Below are 18496 nucleotides of genomic sequence, written 5' to 3'. Positions count from 1 at the left end.
GGCTGTTTTAAAAGGTAACAGCCATGCGGGGGGGCTTCTCGGCAGCCTCCTGAATGCCAAACCCAGACGTTCGGCAAAAGTTCGGGTTCGGGAGGCCGCTGGGAAGCTCCGCTGCCCGGCTGTCACCTTTTAAAACAGCCGGGGCTTTCTCAGCGTCCTCCTGAACCCGAATGCCAAACCCTAACTTCTGGGTTCGGCATTCGGGAGGCCGCCGAGAAGCCCCCCAGCTGTTTTAAAAGGTGACAGCATGGAGCAAAGGGAGGCTCAAACTGCCGGCGGCTTTAAAAAGCAGCATGGAGGGATGGGAAGCTGAAGCCACCGGTGGTTTGAGCCTCCCTTTGCTTTGCTCCACAGTGCTTTGCCCTGCCTGTCATCCTGTCTCAAGCGGGCGGTGGCAGACCGGCTTTGGGTTTTTGGCTGGGGGGGAGGGAGTTAGGAAGGTCCTCCTTCTCCCCCCCCCAGCCAAAAACACAAAGCCGGTCTGCCACCACCCGCTTGAGCCAGGAGGACGAAGCGGCTTGGAGGAATGGGAAGCTCAAACCGCCGGCGGCTTCAGCTTCCCATCCCTCATGTCACTTCGCCCCTTCTGTCCTGACTCAAGCGGGTGGCAGCAGACAGGCTTTGGGTTTTTGGCTGGGGGGGGAGGGAGTTAGGAAGGTCCTACTTCTCCCCCCCCAGCCAAAAACACAAAGCTGGTCTGCCACCGCCCGCTTGAGCCAGCGCTTCACCCAGGATGATATGCATGGCAAAGGGGCGGGGAGGATCGGGAGGCTCAAGCCTCCTTTGGTGGTGGCGACTGGCTTGCACGCATTAATCACTTTCCCATTGATTCCTATGGGGAACAATGGTTCGTCTTACAAACTTTTCACCTTACGAACCTCCTCCCGGCACCAATTAAGTTCGTAAGATGAGGTATTACTGTATATATATAAAGAGAGAGAGAGAGATAAACATGGGAGAAAGCATACTGCTTCCTTTTTGTCTCCCAGCCCCTCTAGGGCCTTTCATTTTCATTATCAGCAAAAAATTGTTGCATATATAGAAAATAGTTTGTTGGCTAATAGCAAGTTCCTGGATGGCTCCTGGAGAGACCAAGAGGCAAAAAGGAAGCAGTATGCTTCCTCTCATATTTGGGTATACCAGGATGATTTGACAGAAGAACACACACACACATTTTTTCCTTCTGTCAAATCACCCTGGTATACCCAAATATGGGAGGGAGCATACTGCTTCCTTTCTATATATAGCATGTATTGTGGGGACATTCTAAAACAATGTCTTCCGGTATGGAGTTCATGTCTGAATCTGGGAACGGGGAAGAAATTGTCAGTCACACACTACAAATGGTGATTTGCACCAGGGATCAAGACAATACAATAATGTTGGCCAACTTATTATTTTGGGGAAAGGACTATTTCTGAAAAAAAAATAGCAATTTGAAAGAAGCACCAGTTGTAACTGGGCTAAAAAGCCTACTAAATAAATATATACAAAAAGATTTCACATGTGCTTCTTTATTAGCTGTTCCTTTCTGTTCAAATCAGGCCTCATAACAATAACATAGCATTTGGGGGAAAAGATGCAGCCCAGTAATCCAGCTGCAGATGCCAAAATGGAAAATATCTCGACAGCCACCATATATTTCCCCTTGGTGCTCAGATAGGTGGGAATGAACAATACCCAGACACTGCAAAAGACCAACATGCTGAAGGTGATAAATTTGGCTTCATTAAAGCTATCAGGTAACTTCCTGGCTAGAAAGGCCACCGTGAAACTGATGGAAGCCAAGAAATTCATATAACCAAGGACAACATAAAACATGATGTCTGAGCCCTCATTACACTCTAAGACAATGTCTTCAGGTGTGGAGTTCATGTCTGAATCTGGGAACGGGGGAGAAATTGTCAGCCACACACTACAAATGGTGATTTGCACCAGGGAGCAAGACAATACAATAATGTTGGCCAACTTTTTCCCCACCCATTTCCTCATTTTGGAGCCTGGTTTTGTGGCCATGAAAGCAAGGACCACTATTGTTGTTTTGCCCAATATGCAAGAAAGGGCTAAAGAGAATATGGCGCCAAAAGCAGTTTGTCTTATGAGACATTTTATTCGGTTAGGCTGTCCAACAAAAAGTAACGTGCAAAGGAAGGACAGGAAGAGAGCAACAAGAAGGGAATAGGTGAGGGTCCGGTTGTTGGCTTTGACAATGGGAGTGTCCTGGGTTTTAATGAAGACCCCCAGCACCACTGCTGAGATGGAAGCAAAAAAGAAAGCCATACTGGTTAAGGTGATTCCCAAGGGTTCTTTAAAAGACAAAAAGCTTATGCGTTTTTGAATGCATAGATCCTGATTCTCATTAGGATAGTTTTCTTCAGTACATAGGATGCAGTCATCTAAATCTGGAAGAGAAACAGAGTTGTCAAACATTCAAACTTAAATCAGCCATCCTCAAACTTTCAGAAATATAATAGTCATTGCCTGGAATTTCCAAATATTTATCCCAAATTCAGCTTATCTAGAAAGTTAAAAGCAAGAAAAACTTAAATTCTATTTGTGTGAGAAGAGATCCTTTGAAAGGAATTTACTCATTCAGATATCATTTCATTTTATTTACAAATTTGAAATTGGATTTTACCTACCGCTTATGGGTAAATACATTATAATATTACAAGTAATGCTTATAATAATATCAAAGAACCTTTTTAAAAACACAAATGCACACACAGCTGGAAGACATTTCCTAGATTGATGCCAAACTCATTGTTGGGAGAGTCAGGTTAGCTCAAAATATATGAGAAGTCTTGGGCAAAGCTCTTCCAAAGTTTGGCCAAGTTGATACTCCCAACAATGAGTTTGGTGGAGATCTAAGGAAATGTTTTCCAACTTTTCAAGAAAAAAGGCTTTTCCAAGATGGCGATCCGTGTAGATGCTTAGGTCTCATCGCTAGTCCTAACGCTAGGTCAAAATAGTTTAAAAATAGGAAATAAGCTAAAAAAATTATCCAATTTATAACAGGATAAAATCAGGATAATAGCTAGTGAATTAGGTCAAATTTATCTAAAAGGAATAGTGCTTTCCAAGCAAAAGCTACATCAACAACCCAATCTGGTTTCGTGATGGTATTGTGACATCATCAGTGAACATGTCGAAACCAGAAGGAACCCACCCCTGTCAATGAGTTTCTAGAAGGCTTTCCTGGGAATCTATGGCCCAATTAACATATCTTCAAACCATTTGTGATTGATGACATATTCACTATGTAGGCCAACAAAAATGCCTCTCTTAATCTTGGCATCAATTATTCTTGGAAACCTCTGTATCAAATAATGAAAAACTTTGCCTTCCTTGTTTATTATTTTCATAACATTTTCATTTTCATCAATCTGAGTTTCATGTGAAGTGGAGGCAAAGATATATTTGTTGGGTCATGTGTAACAACCACCCTCCCTGGGAACCAAATTTCTTTTAGAGTGGCAATTTATTTTTAATGATTCTCTTTCAGGGTTGTCTCATTTAAACCTACTTAGTATATATATTTTAAAATGAGATGCATTTTACTGAAGTTTCCTCCTCTATTGTTAAAACCTTGCTCATTCCCATCAATATCTTTACAAAACTCAATAATTTGAAAATTAAAAGCATGGAATTCTCCATGTTATACATAGCAAAGAGAGGAGGGGAGGGAGGGAGAGCGAGATGATGGATGGGTGGATAGATAGATAGATAGATAGATAGAGAGAGAGAGAGAGAGAGAGAGAGAGAGAGAGAGAGAGAGAGAGAGGCAGGCTGGCAGGCAGGCAGGCAGGCAGGCAGACAGACAGACAGACAGACAGACAGACAGACAGACAGACAGACAGACAGACAGACAGACAGACAGACAGATAATTGATAGATATATAGACAGAAAAACAGATGTCATGTGTTATCAACCTTCTCTAAACCAGACAGAAAAAAGCAACTAAGGGAGATAATTCTACATTGTTACAAAGCTACATTAAAGAGTATTGAAAATCCAAAACTACAAAACCCTTTTCTGCCATTTTTAACTGATTAATCCATTAAGGCAGTTCTTTTTAAATTTCTTTTTATGATCCTTAAATTACTGTGGGTAGCATCTCATTCCCTTTTTCCTTAAGGGCATTGCCACATTCCATTCCAACAGTTTTTGCATGGCACCTCTTACCAGTCTGGTTGGCAATTTTTCCTTTGGGGCAACGTAAACATTTGTAACAGCAAAATGGTTTCCCTTCTATTTTAATCTTGCTGTACCCCAAGGAGCAATGACCATTGCACAAAGAAAGGGGCTTTGTCTGTTTAATAAATGAAAGTGGAATATATTTAGAATTTAAATTGTAATTTAAATTTAGAATTGTAATCTTGAAAATGTCATCTTTGATTAATATTTTCTTTCTTTTTTGGATCAGAGTTATGAAACATTCAATGCTAGCATGTAAGGATTATCTCTTAAAATATCTTTCCAACACAGTGAATCGTGTAAATGAAATATCTCTCATTCATCTGATAGATTAGGCCTAATCTTTGAGACACAAATATAGTTTTTCTTCTGCAAAATCTTATTCAAGGTTGTGTAAATCAAGAATATTGTTTTGATTGTGCTTGATTCATTAATTTGCACAACTGTTCAAAGATCCATGAGCACTGAACCACCTCTTGAAAAATAAAGAATAGATACCTGGTTAAAAAGATTGGGCCAAACAATGTTATCTACCGATAGAGAGAGATGGCTTTCTAGTTGAGCTGATGGATTTACTTTTCCAACTTTGAGCCTTAGAAAGGATTGATTTGGAAAAGTGACCCAGTTGATAATATCAAAGCCAGATGCAACCTTCCCATTCTGGTCAAAGAAAATGTTTTCTCCAGCGATGTTGTTAAATGAGACTCTTCTCAGGTAGTGATGAAGCTCAAGGGAAGAACATGAGAGTAATTAATAAAGCTATAGAAGAATGAATAAAACATATGCAGCAACATGATTTTACAAGAAATTGTTCTGCTTCTTACTTATAATATGATTTGTTCATCCAAAACAGTCATGAAAAGGGACAGAGAAATTTGAAGACAGCTTAACATGTCTATCACATAAAAGTACATGCCACACCACCAAAAGCAAGTTCTCACCCTCCTTGGTATTATTTGGTATGCACATCAAATTCTTCTAGATCTTTCCTCACCTTTGTCTCCTCCTTCTGATGTCATTTTCATTTTTAGTGCCTGAGGACACTCATTTTTTTCTATACCTCCATTCCATAGTTATGCATTAATCTTTACATAATAATTTACATAATCTTTACATACATCCAACTCTACATAAATCTACATACCTCTTTGCTGATGATGTAAAACTATTTAGCACCACCGACAATAATGCTACCCTTCAAAAAGATATTTTCTGTTAAAATTGTCAAATAATTGGCAAATCCAAATTTCAAAAAACAAATGCTCTGTTTTACATATTGGCAACAAGAATCAGAACACAAAATACAAGCTGAGTGCACATGACCTTGTAAACGACCCTCAGTCTGTCAATTATCTTGGAGTACTCATATGATCTAAATGCCAAAGCCCACTGTAACAACATTGCCAAAAAAGCATTGTAAACCTAATCTTGTGTAGCTTGTTCTCCAGTAATGTGTGGCCGGTGATTAATCCTCGGCCCGGATTTTCAGCAGGGCCAGGGAGACACAGCTCCCGCCGTAGCCGCCATGTTGGTAGGCCGGGATCTCGTGAGATTTCACGAGATCCCAGCCATTTTGGGTCATCAGCCAAAGCCGATGACATCGTTGGGGGGCGGAGCCTGCCAGCCCTATAAAAAAGGCTGCGCAGGCTTGGGGCCTCCTTTTCGCCCTGACGACGAGCAGGCGAACACCTCACTAAAACACACATGCATGCAAGTCCCTCTGTGTGATTTTGCTACCTGCACAGTTGCAGGAAGCGTGATTACGCTCGATCCCACACTCATGGTCCAGAGCCACAGAGCTGTGTGCAATTAGGTACTCTGGCAGTAGCCCTCCTCTGCCTTAGACTGTGTACTGTTCACCTCACACCCATCCCAAAGAGATCTGGTGCCTAAGAGCACCATCATGCCTACTGTTCCTGTCCTAATGTTGCCTTTTATTTTTATTAATTTCATGTATACAAATTATGTATCTACTTATATGTATTATCTAATGTGAGATTGACAAAATAAATAAATTTAAAAAATTAATTAAGAATGGTGTATATTAACAATATAGAAAGTACACATAAAATATGAATTTTAAAAAAATAACGCAAAGATTTTGAAAATTGTAACATAAAGAAACAATCTGGGGAAATCAACCATTTGGTTGGATGGGCAGATGCAAAGAACCACGGTGGCACAGTGGTTAGAGTGCAGTACTGCAGGCTACTTCTGCTGCCTGCTGGCTGCCTACTACTTGGTACAGTGGTACCTCAAGATACGAACCCCTCGTCTTACGAACAACTCGTGATACGAACCCAGGGTTCAGAAAAATTTTGCCTCTTCTTACGAACTTTTTTTGAGTTACGAACCGGCGTTCGGAGACCGCTGGGAAGCTGCGCGGCTGTTTTAAAAGGTGACAGCCAGGCGGCGGGGCTTCCCAGAAGCCTCCCGAACGCCGGTTCGTAACTCGAACAAAGTTCGTAAGAAGAGGCAAACATTTTCTGAACCCCGGGTTCGGTTCGGGAGGTTGCTGGGAAGCCCCCCAGCCTGGCTGTCACCTTTTAAAACAGCCGCGCCACTTCCCAGCTGTCTCCCGAAGCCGAACGCGGAAGTTCGGCTTTGGCGTTCGGCTTCAGGAGACAGCTGGGAAACGGCGTGGCTGTTTTAAAAGGTGACAGCCAGGCTGGGGGGCTTCCCAGCAACCTCCCGAACCGAACCCGGGGTTCAGAAAATTTTTGCCTCTTCTTATGAACTTTGTTCGAGTTACGAAATGGCGTTCGGGAGGCTTCTGGGAAGCCCCGCCGCCCGGCTGTCACCTTTTAAAACAGCCGCGCGGCTTCCCAGCAGTCTCCGAACGCCGGTTCGTAACTCAAAAAAAGTTCGTAAGAAGAGGCAAAATTTTTCTGAACCCCGGGTTCGTATCATGAGTTGTTTGTAAGACGAGGGGTTCATATCTTGAGGTACCACTGTACCAAGTAGTAGGCAGCCAACAGGCAGCAGAAGTAGCCTGCAGTACTTCACTCTAACCACTGTGCCACCGTGGCTCTTTGCATCTGCCCATCCAACCAAATGGTTGATTTCCCCAGATTGTTTCTTTATGTTACAATTTTCAAAATCTTTGCGTTATTTTTTTAAAATTCATATTTTATGTGTACTTTCTATATTGTTAATATACACCATTCTTAATTAATTTTTTAAATTTATTTATTTTGTCAATCTCACATTAGATAATACATATAAGTAGATACATAATTTGTATACATGAAATTAATAAAAATAAAAGGCAACATTAGGACAGGAACAGTAGGCATGATGGTGCTCTTAGGCACCAGATCTCTTTGGGATGGGTGTGAGGTGAACAGTACACAGTCTAAGGCAGAGGAGGGCTACTGCCAGAATACCTAATTATAACGCAGAAGTTCGGCTTTAGCGTTCGGCTTCAGGAGACAGCTGGGAAGTGGCGCGGCCATTTTAAAAGGTTGCAGCCGGCCTGGGGGGCTTCCCAGAACCCCCCGGGTTCGGGGGGTGCTGGGAAGCCCCCCAGGCTGGCTGTCACCTTTTAAAACAGCCGCACGGCTTCCCAGCAGTCGCCGAAAGCCCTTTTTTTGCGGGGGTTTTTTGGTTGCACGGATTAATTGACTTTACATTGTTTCCTATGGGAAACAATGTTTCGTCTTACGAACCTTTAGTCTTACGAACCTCCTACTTGCACCGATTAAGTTCGTATCATGAGGTATTACTGTAGTTTGAATCTCACCAGGCTCAAGGTTGTCTCAGCCTTTCATCTTTCTGATGTGATTGAATGAGCACCCAAAATTGTTGGGGATAATATGCTGACTCTGTAAACTGATGAGAGAGGGATGTAAAAGCACTGTTAAATTGGACAAAAGTCTAAGGGCTGTTGCTATTGTTATTCTGATCCATGAATATCAAAGATTTCAATAGGTTTCAGGATACTTTGTGAAAAATTGTAGATATGCAAGCAAAATCATTTGCTCTCTTGATAAATATAGGAGATTACCTGCCATACTTCAGGATTGAGCAGCTCCAGTTTCCCACTACTGGTCATTGCTCTGTGTTTGGAGTGAGATGTAAGCATGGTGTGGAGAGCATGTGCCACAGCATAGACTGCATTGTAGATACTGTAGCTTTGACCAGTCATGCTCAATTCAAAAACAGAGTCTGGAAGAGTTTCCAGCTTCTCGTACCCTGTGCATCTTTTCTCTGACTTTGTATTTAAAATGGAATTTGAAAAGGAACATTCAAAGGCTTGTTCCCAAAAGACCCTTGAAAAAATGTCTTCATCTTCAGCAACACTGTTTCTCAGTTGAAGAAATCTATGAAACCCTAATGCTTCTTTTGATGAAACTGCAAAAGAAAGAGCCCCATGGATGAAGTCCATACTGCGATCTCTTTGAAATGGAACTGAAGTGTATTCCATCTGGGCTGAAAAAATCCAAACTTTATCTTTTCTCTCTACTGTTGTTTCCCAATATTCTGAAACAGAGGAGATAATTCTGAAAAGAGCCATGACTTGGTTTTCACAGTATATAATCAGAACACTAGAAATACTTGTCATAATGACACTGTATATTTGAACAAAGTTATCCATTTTTTCTCCCAGATCAGTTGAAAAAGCCTCCAGCATAAGCTCTTCAATGTAATCAAAGCAGATTCCTTTTTCGGAAAACTTGATAAGCACTTCCCGCAGAAATCTTTCACCAATCTCATTTGCTTGACAAATCAGCCCAATCCAAGACCACTTAAAATACAGCAGCAGCTGGAGGATCCCCATAATTTGAAGTTGTTCATTTGGAAACATCTGATGATAAAAATGTTTATGAATCACATTATCAATCACTGGAGCAGAGCCATATGTAAGCTAAGGGAAAAGGAAAATAGAAAAGGGAATGAATTCATACATATCTATAATGGTATGAGAACAATCTTGGGTGATCTATGGAAGAAGAGAGATGTGAAGATTTTTAGCAGGGATTCTTCTAAATACTTCTAGTCTTGTAAGATTCTGTTAATGTAATCTTACAATAAGGAAAGAGAAATATTCATTGTTCCGCTTCTCCTTTGGACTACATTGAAGAGTTGACAAATGTATATTTTTCTTTTATGTGCACTGAGTGCATATGCACCAAGACAAATTCCTTGTGTGTCCAATCACATTTGGCCAATAAAGAATTATCTCCCTCTCTCTAATATGAATCTTTCAGATTTACAAATAATGCTTCTCTCTTCTCCTTTATAAAAACAGAACATTGATTTATATACTACTTTATAATGCTTTATGACCCTTGGTGGTTTACAGTAAAAGTAGGAAAGCCTTTGTGAAATGTGTTCCACACTATTTTTCTTTCTATGGACTAAGGATATATTTTACATCATAATTGTGTAGTTTGTGGTTCATCATTTTGACTCCTAAGAGAGGTGGCATTGAGCCAGTTTGGACCAGTTTGGTCGAACCTATAGCAGTAACTCTGGATATAATGCTGTCACTTTTTGGTGGCTGGTCACATGCAGGGAAGATGTGTGTGCATGCAGAAGGCTGGGCACATGCATGGCAAGAGGCAAACTGGTGGCAGGAATATGTAAAGCCCACCGCTACTAATGTCATTTGCACATAACATTTTAATATTTTGTATAATTTTTTTCAATAATAAGCCTGACTAACTTGTATTGATTTCTATGGGGTTTTAATATTGAACACTAGTCTTTAATTTCTGTGAAGTTAATAGAACTGCATAGCAATAGCACTTAAACTTATATACTGCTTTATACAGACATCTCTAAGCAGTTTACAGAGTCAGCATATTACCCCCAACTATCTGTGACCTCAGAAGGATTGAAGGCTGAGTCAGATCTGAGCCTGGTCAGATTTGAATTGCCAAGTTGCAGTCAGCAGATGTAACCTGCAATACTGTATTCTAACCATTGCACCACCATGGCGCATAGCCACTGATTTATAATATTGCGAAGAAAGTCATTATATTTATAAGATAACATTTTTCTGAAAGTACAAGTTCAAGAACACAAATTTGATAAAAAAAAAGGATCATTATTATGAGTGATGATTGCCAACTATGTATGATAAATTTTCAATTGTGGAGCCATAGAGCATAGCGTTGGAGGATGCTACCACCATTTCTATGGTTTTAAGTGTGTTCAGTTCTAGATTGTTCTGGTCACACCACAAGGTTAGTTATTCAACCTCCTGTCTGTGTGCAGATTCATCATTGTCTAGAATGAATCCGATCACTGTTGTATCATCTGCAAACTTCAGTAGTTTAACAGATGGATCGTTTGAAATGCAGTCATTGGTGTATAGAGAGAAGAGAAGTGGTGAGAGTACATAGCCTTGGGGGGGGGGGCTGTGCTAATTGTACACGCATCTGATGTGATTTTTCCTACCTTCACCTGCTGTTTCCTGTCTGTTAGGAAGCTTGTGATCCACAATTGTGAATATGATAGGAGGAATAGAAGCAGATTTAATCAAATAAAGGAGATACAAAGAAAAATAGGAGAATTGGAATGTAAGATGCATAAAGAACCCAACAAAAATGAAATTAGAGAAGAAAAAAATATTTAAACATAAAATCAATTTGATAGCATAAGAAGAAATAGCTTTGAAAATTAAAATAGCAAAAAAAAAAAATTGAACATGCTAATAAGCTGGGTAGATGGCTAGCATACAAATGAAGAAAAGAAAGGGAAAAAAGATATATATGTATACGAAAACAAATATGCCTTACAAGGCAGAGGCTGCCAGATCGAATCCCAGTAAGGAAGGGTGTGGCTAGCTGATGAGGCTAAAACAAGGCCGAAATGGGACCATCCTAGTCTTCCTTAATTTTAAACTTCCAGCTAAAACATTTGATACATACATATATATATATGTGTGTGTGTCAAATGTTTTTAGCTGGAATTTTTAAAATTAAGGGAGACTAGGATGGTCCCATTTTGGCCTTGTTCTAGCCTCATCAGCTAGCCACACCCTTCCTTACTGGGATTCAATCTGGTAGCCTCTGCCTTGTAAGGCAGAGAATTAGCAGTTGAGTCATCAGACCTGATCCCTTCCAGCTCTGTACCAGGGAGGGGCTATATGTTTTTTTATGTCGGATCACCCTGGTATATTGAAGGAACGTCACAGCTCCTTTTTGCCTCTAGGCCCAACCCATATATATATATATGTAGATTGTTCTGAGTTTGGGTTTTGCCCCATGTAATATTTTGAGTGTCTATGCGACGTTTCGGTGAAATCACATTCACCATCATCAGACTGAAGTTGTAAGCTTCGTGCTGCTGTAAATATAGTTTGTTTGCAACTGCCATTTATTCCTTATAAATAGTGGTGGGGGTGGAGATTTGGTTTGAATGTAGCAAATAGATTGGGTGGCTATGTTTTAATGATTTGATTGGTTGGTGGAATCACATTTAGTTGAAGGATTGACATGGTGATGATTATGATACGTTTTTTTGTTTAAGGTTTGTTCATGCTGAGGGGGTGTTTTTCTATCTCTATGGCTTCCATAATTATTCTTTTGTATACATTTTCTGTTTTGGAAAGTAATTTAGTTTTTTCAAAGTCAATTTCATGCCCTGTTTTTTTAATGTGCTGGACAAGGGACAAAAACACCCCCTCAGCATGAACAAACGAGATGACACCTCCCGCCTACCAGAGATTCACTCAAAATATTACACGGGGGAAAACCTGAACTCAAAACAATCTACATATGTATGTATGTATGTATGTATGTATGTATGTATGTATGTATGTATGTATGTATAAGTGTCACATGTTTTTTTTTGCTGAATTTGAAAATTGAAAAACAAAATTGAATATATATATATATGGATTTTAATAGTTGATTGATTAAGCTTACAACTTCAGCCTGATGATGGTGAATGTGATTTCACCGAAACGTCGCATAGACACTCAAAATATTACATGGGGCAAAACCTGAACTCAAAACAATCTACATATATATATGTATGTATGTATGTATGTATGTATGTATGTTTGTATGTATGTATAAGTGTCACATGTTTTTTTTGCTGAATTTGAAAATTGAAAAACAAAATTGAAAATATATTTATATGGATTTTAATAGTTGATTGATTAATAGATTTGGTGATTCGGTGCACAATTGGAGACAATATTCATATTTTTTTATTTTATTTTATTTTATTTATTTATTTTGTCCAATACTAGTTGACTTATACTAGTTGTCCAATATTAGTTGACTTATTTAAGGGAAAGACATTACTAAGGTGGAAAAAAATTATAAATAGGGAAAAGTATAAGGTATATCACTATAGTAATTACCCGTTGCTATGAATTGCCATAAAAGAACCCTAAGGGGTATATTGTACAAATGTGAGTCTATTCTTTAATATTAGTACATTGTTCTTTTTCTGTTTGTATTATTTTTCATTTCTGTTTTTTCTTTCTATGTATTGTATATAATGTATATATTTTTGTATTGTTTTTAATGTATATATCTTAATTTAAAAAAAAATTAAAAATAAAAACATTTATTTTGGGGTTCCTCCCTCCCTTCCTTTAAGAATATCAATGCAGCTATATTCTTGGAAATAGAAATGAAGTGGCAGATGTTTCAATATCAAATCATATTGTGACTATAGTTATCTGATAAACACCATCTGTTGATCTAATCTGGGTTGGTCACTGGCACTAGAGGTTTAGTCTTCAAAGTTTTGGACTCGTGTTAGAGCCCATCAGAGTATTTAACCTGTTTTGCTTCTTTTCTTTATTAGGACTGCACTACTTTGATACTTTAGCTGTGTAATGTTTTATTTTTTGTTATTAACTGCTATGCAAAATTCATGGAAATAAGCAAAATATTTTAAATTGAAGGAAAAATACCTAAACATTAAGAAGTTTGTTTGTTTGTTTGTTCATTCACTCATTCATTCAATTATTTATTTGTTTGTTTGCTTGCTTGTTTGTTTGTGACACTTATATGCCATCCAATTCCAATAGGTTTATTCTCATTTTCTTTTTCAAAAATTAGAGATAAGATTTTTTTTCTGAAACTCTTGCAACATTTTCAATAAAATATGCTGAACATATAGAAATGCTCCCCAGACAGATTTTATTTATTTTCCAGTTGCCACTACTTGTAACCTACCCAGCCCCAAATGTCATTATACAGAAAATCAAGTATAAATATACGTTGTTGTTTTTTTGAGCTCGTCCTACCTGTGGAATCTTATAAATGCTCAGGATGTCTGCCATGACCTGAGAGATATGTGAGTTGGGTCCAGCAATAACACAAATTGAGATTTGACGGATGCTACATTTGTAGTTTGGAACAAATTTGCCATGTGAAGAAAGAAGCTCCATAGAAGCAAGGTAAGTCCACGTTGCCATGAAATAGCTGTTATATATCCCAAAGCCCAGAGTGATGTTTGGCAAAATCTGAAGATTTTTGTTGATCTCCATTACAGCAAAGATCAAGGATAAGATGTGCTGATACGTCTGTACAAACATACTTCAAAGGAATGCTTCTGTCAGAAAAGTTCAGTTTTCTAACAGAGAAGGTTCAGAAATAAAGTATAACCTCCTACCCAAAGGAAAAATAGTTAACAAAAAATTCTTAACAAAATAAGAGAATTACAGAGTTGGAAGGAACCTTGGAGGTCTTCTAGTCCAGTTCCCTGCTCAAGCAGGAGACCATGTACTACTACAGACAAGTGTCTATCCAGTCTCTTCTTAAAAGCCTCCATACACAATTTCTGAAGTCAAGCCATTCCACTGATTAATTGTTCTCACTGTCAGGAAATTTCTCCTTAGTTCAAGGTTGAATCTTTCCTCACTGTTTCACAAATTCAGTACAGAATTAGATATTTGGAAGATCACTTCTTTATAGTAGTGTTGTATAATTTCTATACAGTGGTACCTCATGATACGAACTTAATTGGTTCCAGGAGGAGGATCGTAAGGTGAAAAGTTGGTAAGACAAAACAATGTTTCCCATAGGAATCAATATAAAAGCAAATAATGTGTGCAAATCCTTCAGGAAAATCCCAAACTTTAGAAGGGAGGCGAACAGAGGGCAGGGAGGATCAGCTAAGGGGGGCGGGTGGAAAAAGCAAGGCTAGGCTAAAGGGTGAGTGGGAAGGAAGAAAGGCAAGGGGGCGCCCCTCCCTTTTCTTTCTTCAAAAGACACCCTTTCAGTGCCTGCAAGCACGCTGTTCTCCTACTTTTGTTAATGCAAAGTCTTTCCCCCTCCAAGCCGCCCCTCCCTTTTCTTTCTTCAAAAAAGGGGAAAAAAAGAAACCCCTTCATCCCAGCAGCAGCTTGGGTTCGTAAGGTGAAAATAGTTCGGAAGAAGAGGCAAAAAAAATCTTAAACACCGGGTTCGTATCTTGAAAAGTTCGTTAGAAGAGGCGTTCATAAGATGAGGTACCACTGTATTTCTCATTTTGAAAGATTTCATATTGTCCTTAATGTTCTTCATTTTTACTAGTTACATGTATTTGAATATTACTATTTCTAATACTCTTTTTCAAATTTTTGACTTTAAGTAATGTATCTTAATATTATCATGTCCTCACTTAACAAAACAAACAAACAAACAAATAAACAAATAAATAAAATGGAAAAAAATATTGACCTATATTAGAAATGGCAATATCTAAAACATAGAAATAATAATAATTTCCAGCTCCTAAAATATTCTCTCTTTATTCTCAATGGGATTTCACTAGAGGAAAAAGCTGGTGGTTAGTGGATATACTGTGTGGGAATTGGCTGGCTATTGCGGAAGGATTTCTACCTCTGTATCTTGTTTTGAAAGTTGAAATACTGTCTATTAAACCACATTAGAAGTGTCAGTGTCTAAAAAGTAGGAAAAAAACCTTTTTGAACGCCTAAGAAATTTTCCTTTTGATGTCATGGGCAGTGTTCTCTCTAATTTTTTTGGGGGGTGGGCGGAAAAGTATAGTGTCTGAGCGGCAGTCCCTTCGGGACTGGGCAGCACAGAACTAATAAACAAACAAACAAACAAAAAACCCACCCTGTTTTGCCTCAGAGAATTTTTAAAAAAAATACTGTACTGTGTGTCTATAACAGTGAGCTCATAATAGAGCAACTCTATCAATATCAAAATGCCACTTAAATAGTTGAGCTAGTTTCAAACTAGTTTTTGATTTTCTTTCTCTCTTCCTTCCTCCCATTCTGTTTCTTTCTCTTTTCCTTCCTCTCTTTTTTCTATCTGTTTCTCTCTCTTCCTCTCTCTCTCCTTCCCTCTCACTCTTTCCCTCTCGGCTTCTGGGCAGGTTTGGAAAACTCTGAGTTGATGATGATTTTTAAGTGAGCGATTGCTCACTGCTCAGCTTAGAGGGAACTATGGTCATGGGTGTTTGATGTCATTGGGAACAGCCACTTGTCTAAAATGCTTTGAGCTGTCCTGCTTGAGCAAGGGGCTGGACTAGAAGAGACCTCCAAGGTACCTACCAATCAAATTTTGACTGATTGATTAGAAAATATGAATTACACAGATTAGTTAGATTACAAAACCACCAAGTCAGAAATTCAGTGGAAGAGGCAATGTTCTTTCTACATTTGAAGTAAAAGGCAAAGTGCACTTTCATGGTTACGTGGTCACATTTAAAAAAGATTCTATCTCTCCTCTTCCTTACTATCAATCTCCTTCTCTCTTCCCTATCTACTCCACTATAATCAAACACCTTTCTAGATAAAATAATTTCATGCAATAATGAATCTATGTATTTTTGACATATCTAGAATTTTGGATGCATTCTTAGTGATGGATTATTATAAAATACCCAAATACTTAAAAAACCACTATTTACGAAAAGCCTTAACAACAACTTGGCACTCTATAAAGAGAAATCACTACACCTCAGTACCAAAATGGTTATCGCCAAATGATAGGTTATCGCCTATCCTATCCTTTTTTCTCCTACTAAAATATTAACATACCATCAGCTATTAGACAAAAATAATGTTCTCTTATCCAAACAACAATTACAAGACATAGGGATAAATATAGATTGGCTAACATATCTGCAAATTAAATCAGAATACAATGAACATAAAAAACAATTCGGATTTCAAAAAGATAATGTAATAGATACCACAGCAATGTCCTATAAAGAAAATCAATTAAAAATGTTTTATCGATGGTACCTCTCTCCAGCAAGATTACCTAAAATGTTTCCAAATGTCCCCCTAATTGCTGGAAATGCAAACTAAAACCAGGAACATACTACCATTCATGGTGGACCTGCACATACGTAGGTTGCCTTTTGCAACTGACAGATCATGATTTTCAATGTTTATTGTTTTCAAATGCCAAATGCAGGGAGTTGGGCCATTAAATAAGTAAATAAGTAAGTAAGTAAGTAAATAGCAATAAATAGGAACAGCATAAATTGTTTTATCGTTGAACATGTATTCTCCAAAATGAAATGTTGATTTTATTGACTATTTTTTTCTTACCTTTCTTATTTTTACAAATAAGAAAAGGTGAACAAATGCACACACTATTCGTCTCTCCTTCTATTTTCCCACAGCAAATTCTGTGAGTGTATTGGGCTGAGAGTTTAACTAGGTTTATCTCACAGAAATTTCTTTTTCGTCTAAAGTATGATTTGACTTGACAGACATATAGTATTATGCTGGAATTGTTGTGCCATGGAAGTTAGAGACAAAAATACTGGGAAGTTAGGAATCACAGCTTAAGAGAAAACCTCAGTCATTTGTTAAGAAACACCAAGATGAATTATACCAACTTTATGAACTTGAAACCAAGTGGAACAAAAGCAATGCCTTCCTGTTAACCCAAAAATAATGAAATATATAGGAAATAGAATAGAATATCTAAGCAGAGAAATATAATTGAAAGGAGATAGAAATTATATTCCAGTCTTCATGCCCTTCCTTTCATGCCCAAATAATATATTGATTATCCAACTGGATTTCAAGCTAGTATAGTTAACTAGTATAGTTAACAAAAATAGCTACATACATGGGATCATCAAGAAGTTCTTCAGATGGAATTCTTTGGAAGGTGATCAGGCTAGACATCACATAAAGTTGAGAAATAATGCCACCAATGTTGAGATCGCCTGAATGATAAGATTTGTATTTAATACTAGGGTCAATAATGGTGCCTTTAGCATCATGGCACATGATCTGCGGAAGCCATATTATCTCCCACAGCATGAAGGATAACATAGCAAATCACTGATGTGCTTTCCCCAAATGATTATTGATGTGTCTTGTGAAGACAGAACAACTTAACATTTTTGCTATTTCCCTTAGATGATTTGACTGCAGAAATGTATTGGAAAAACAGACACAAACAGCCTTGCTCATCCAATCTCATATTTGAATACAATAAGGAACAAGGCATATAATTAAGAACAGGCATTCTTGTTTGAGTTACCATTTTGTTCTACTTCTTGGAACTCTCCAGAGTACACAGTAATAAAATTAAATGTGGTCAATTATGGTGCATAACATTTCATACACTTCAGCTTAGTGCAAATTTCTGTGTAGCAGGAAAAAAACATGTTCCAATCAAGGCAAATACTACCTAGAAAAGTAAATAGATAACATAAAGAATGAAAAGGATTTTTTTTTTTACAGATTTCTAGTGGTACAGGTGGCATGATTAAGAAATCAGGTTTATGCTTATAGTAAGCTTTCATATTAAGAAAACAAATATGTTAAGTCAGAAAGTTTTGACAGGTTGGAGTTGCCATATTTTATGTGGCTCTCTAACACTTAGCTTTATCTCCCCCCCCCCACAGCTCAAGTGATTGGATTCATATGACATGTGAAGTTGGACAGGTGATCATGGATAGCTAGCTATTTGGAAGAAGGGATGAAGGGACAGATAGTGATAGAGATGCAATAGAGAGAGAGAGGGAAGGAAAGAGAGAGAAAAGGAGGGAAAGTAAGGGAGACACAGAGACAGAGAGAGGGGGGAGGGAGGGAAAGAGAGAGCCCTACTCTTACCAGGATTTGAACCTGGACAATCTGCCTATAAGTCAGTAGCTTTTAACTACTGGAAGAGTTAAATATGTTTTTTCCCCCTGTCGAATAACCCTGGTATACCCAAATATGGGAGGTATACCCATATATGATATACCCAAATATGGAGTCACACTGGTATATCTCAATAAGGGACAAAATAGCTTGAAATATATCTATACTAGACTCCCTTCATTTTCATTATCAGCAAAAATATTGTACATACACACACACACACACACACACACACACACACACACACACATATATATACA

The 18496-nt window shown here is 38.3% G+C and overlaps 1 protein-coding gene across 1 annotated transcript; it reads right to left on the bottom strand.

The window, feature by feature from the left end:
• Window positions 1–1500: 1500 nt before the first annotated feature.
• Window positions 1501–17375, bottom strand: LOC139154245 (vomeronasal type-2 receptor 26-like). Its single transcript, XM_070728673.1, has 6 exons — window positions 17212–17375; window positions 13416–13593; window positions 8205–9065; window positions 4697–4924; window positions 4187–4313; window positions 1501–2402 (listed from the first exon to the last, which is right to left on the bottom strand). Exons 1-6 carry the CDS (start codon window positions 17373–17375, stop codon window positions 1501–1503), a joined length of 2460 nt encoding a protein of 819 aa, XP_070584774.1.
• Window positions 17376–18496: the final 1121 nt, after the last annotated feature.

Source organism: Erythrolamprus reginae, chromosome Z, assembly GCF_031021105.1.
Source record: "Erythrolamprus reginae isolate rEryReg1 chromosome Z, rEryReg1.hap1, whole genome shotgun sequence".
In the NCBI taxonomy this organism is placed as follows: Eukaryota; Metazoa; Chordata; class Lepidosauria; order Squamata; family Dipsadidae; genus Erythrolamprus; species Erythrolamprus reginae.
This window is presented reverse-complemented; position numbering and strand designations above follow the sequence as displayed.

Bases quoted from the DNA above. Each gene is read 5' to 3' on its own strand.
- LOC139154245 (XM_070728673.1), bottom strand. From the start codon at position 17,375: ATGTGCCATGATGCTAAAGGCACCATTATTGACCCTAGTATTAAATAC. The intron at 9,066-13,415 runs GTAGGACGAGCT...CTTTTCCCTTAG, and splicing joins GCATTTATAAGATTCCACAG to CTTACATATGGCTCTGCTCC. The intron at 2,403-4,186 runs GTAAGAGGTGCC...TTTCTCTTCCAG, and splicing joins AAAAATTGCCAACCAGACTG to ATTTAGATGACTGCATCCTA.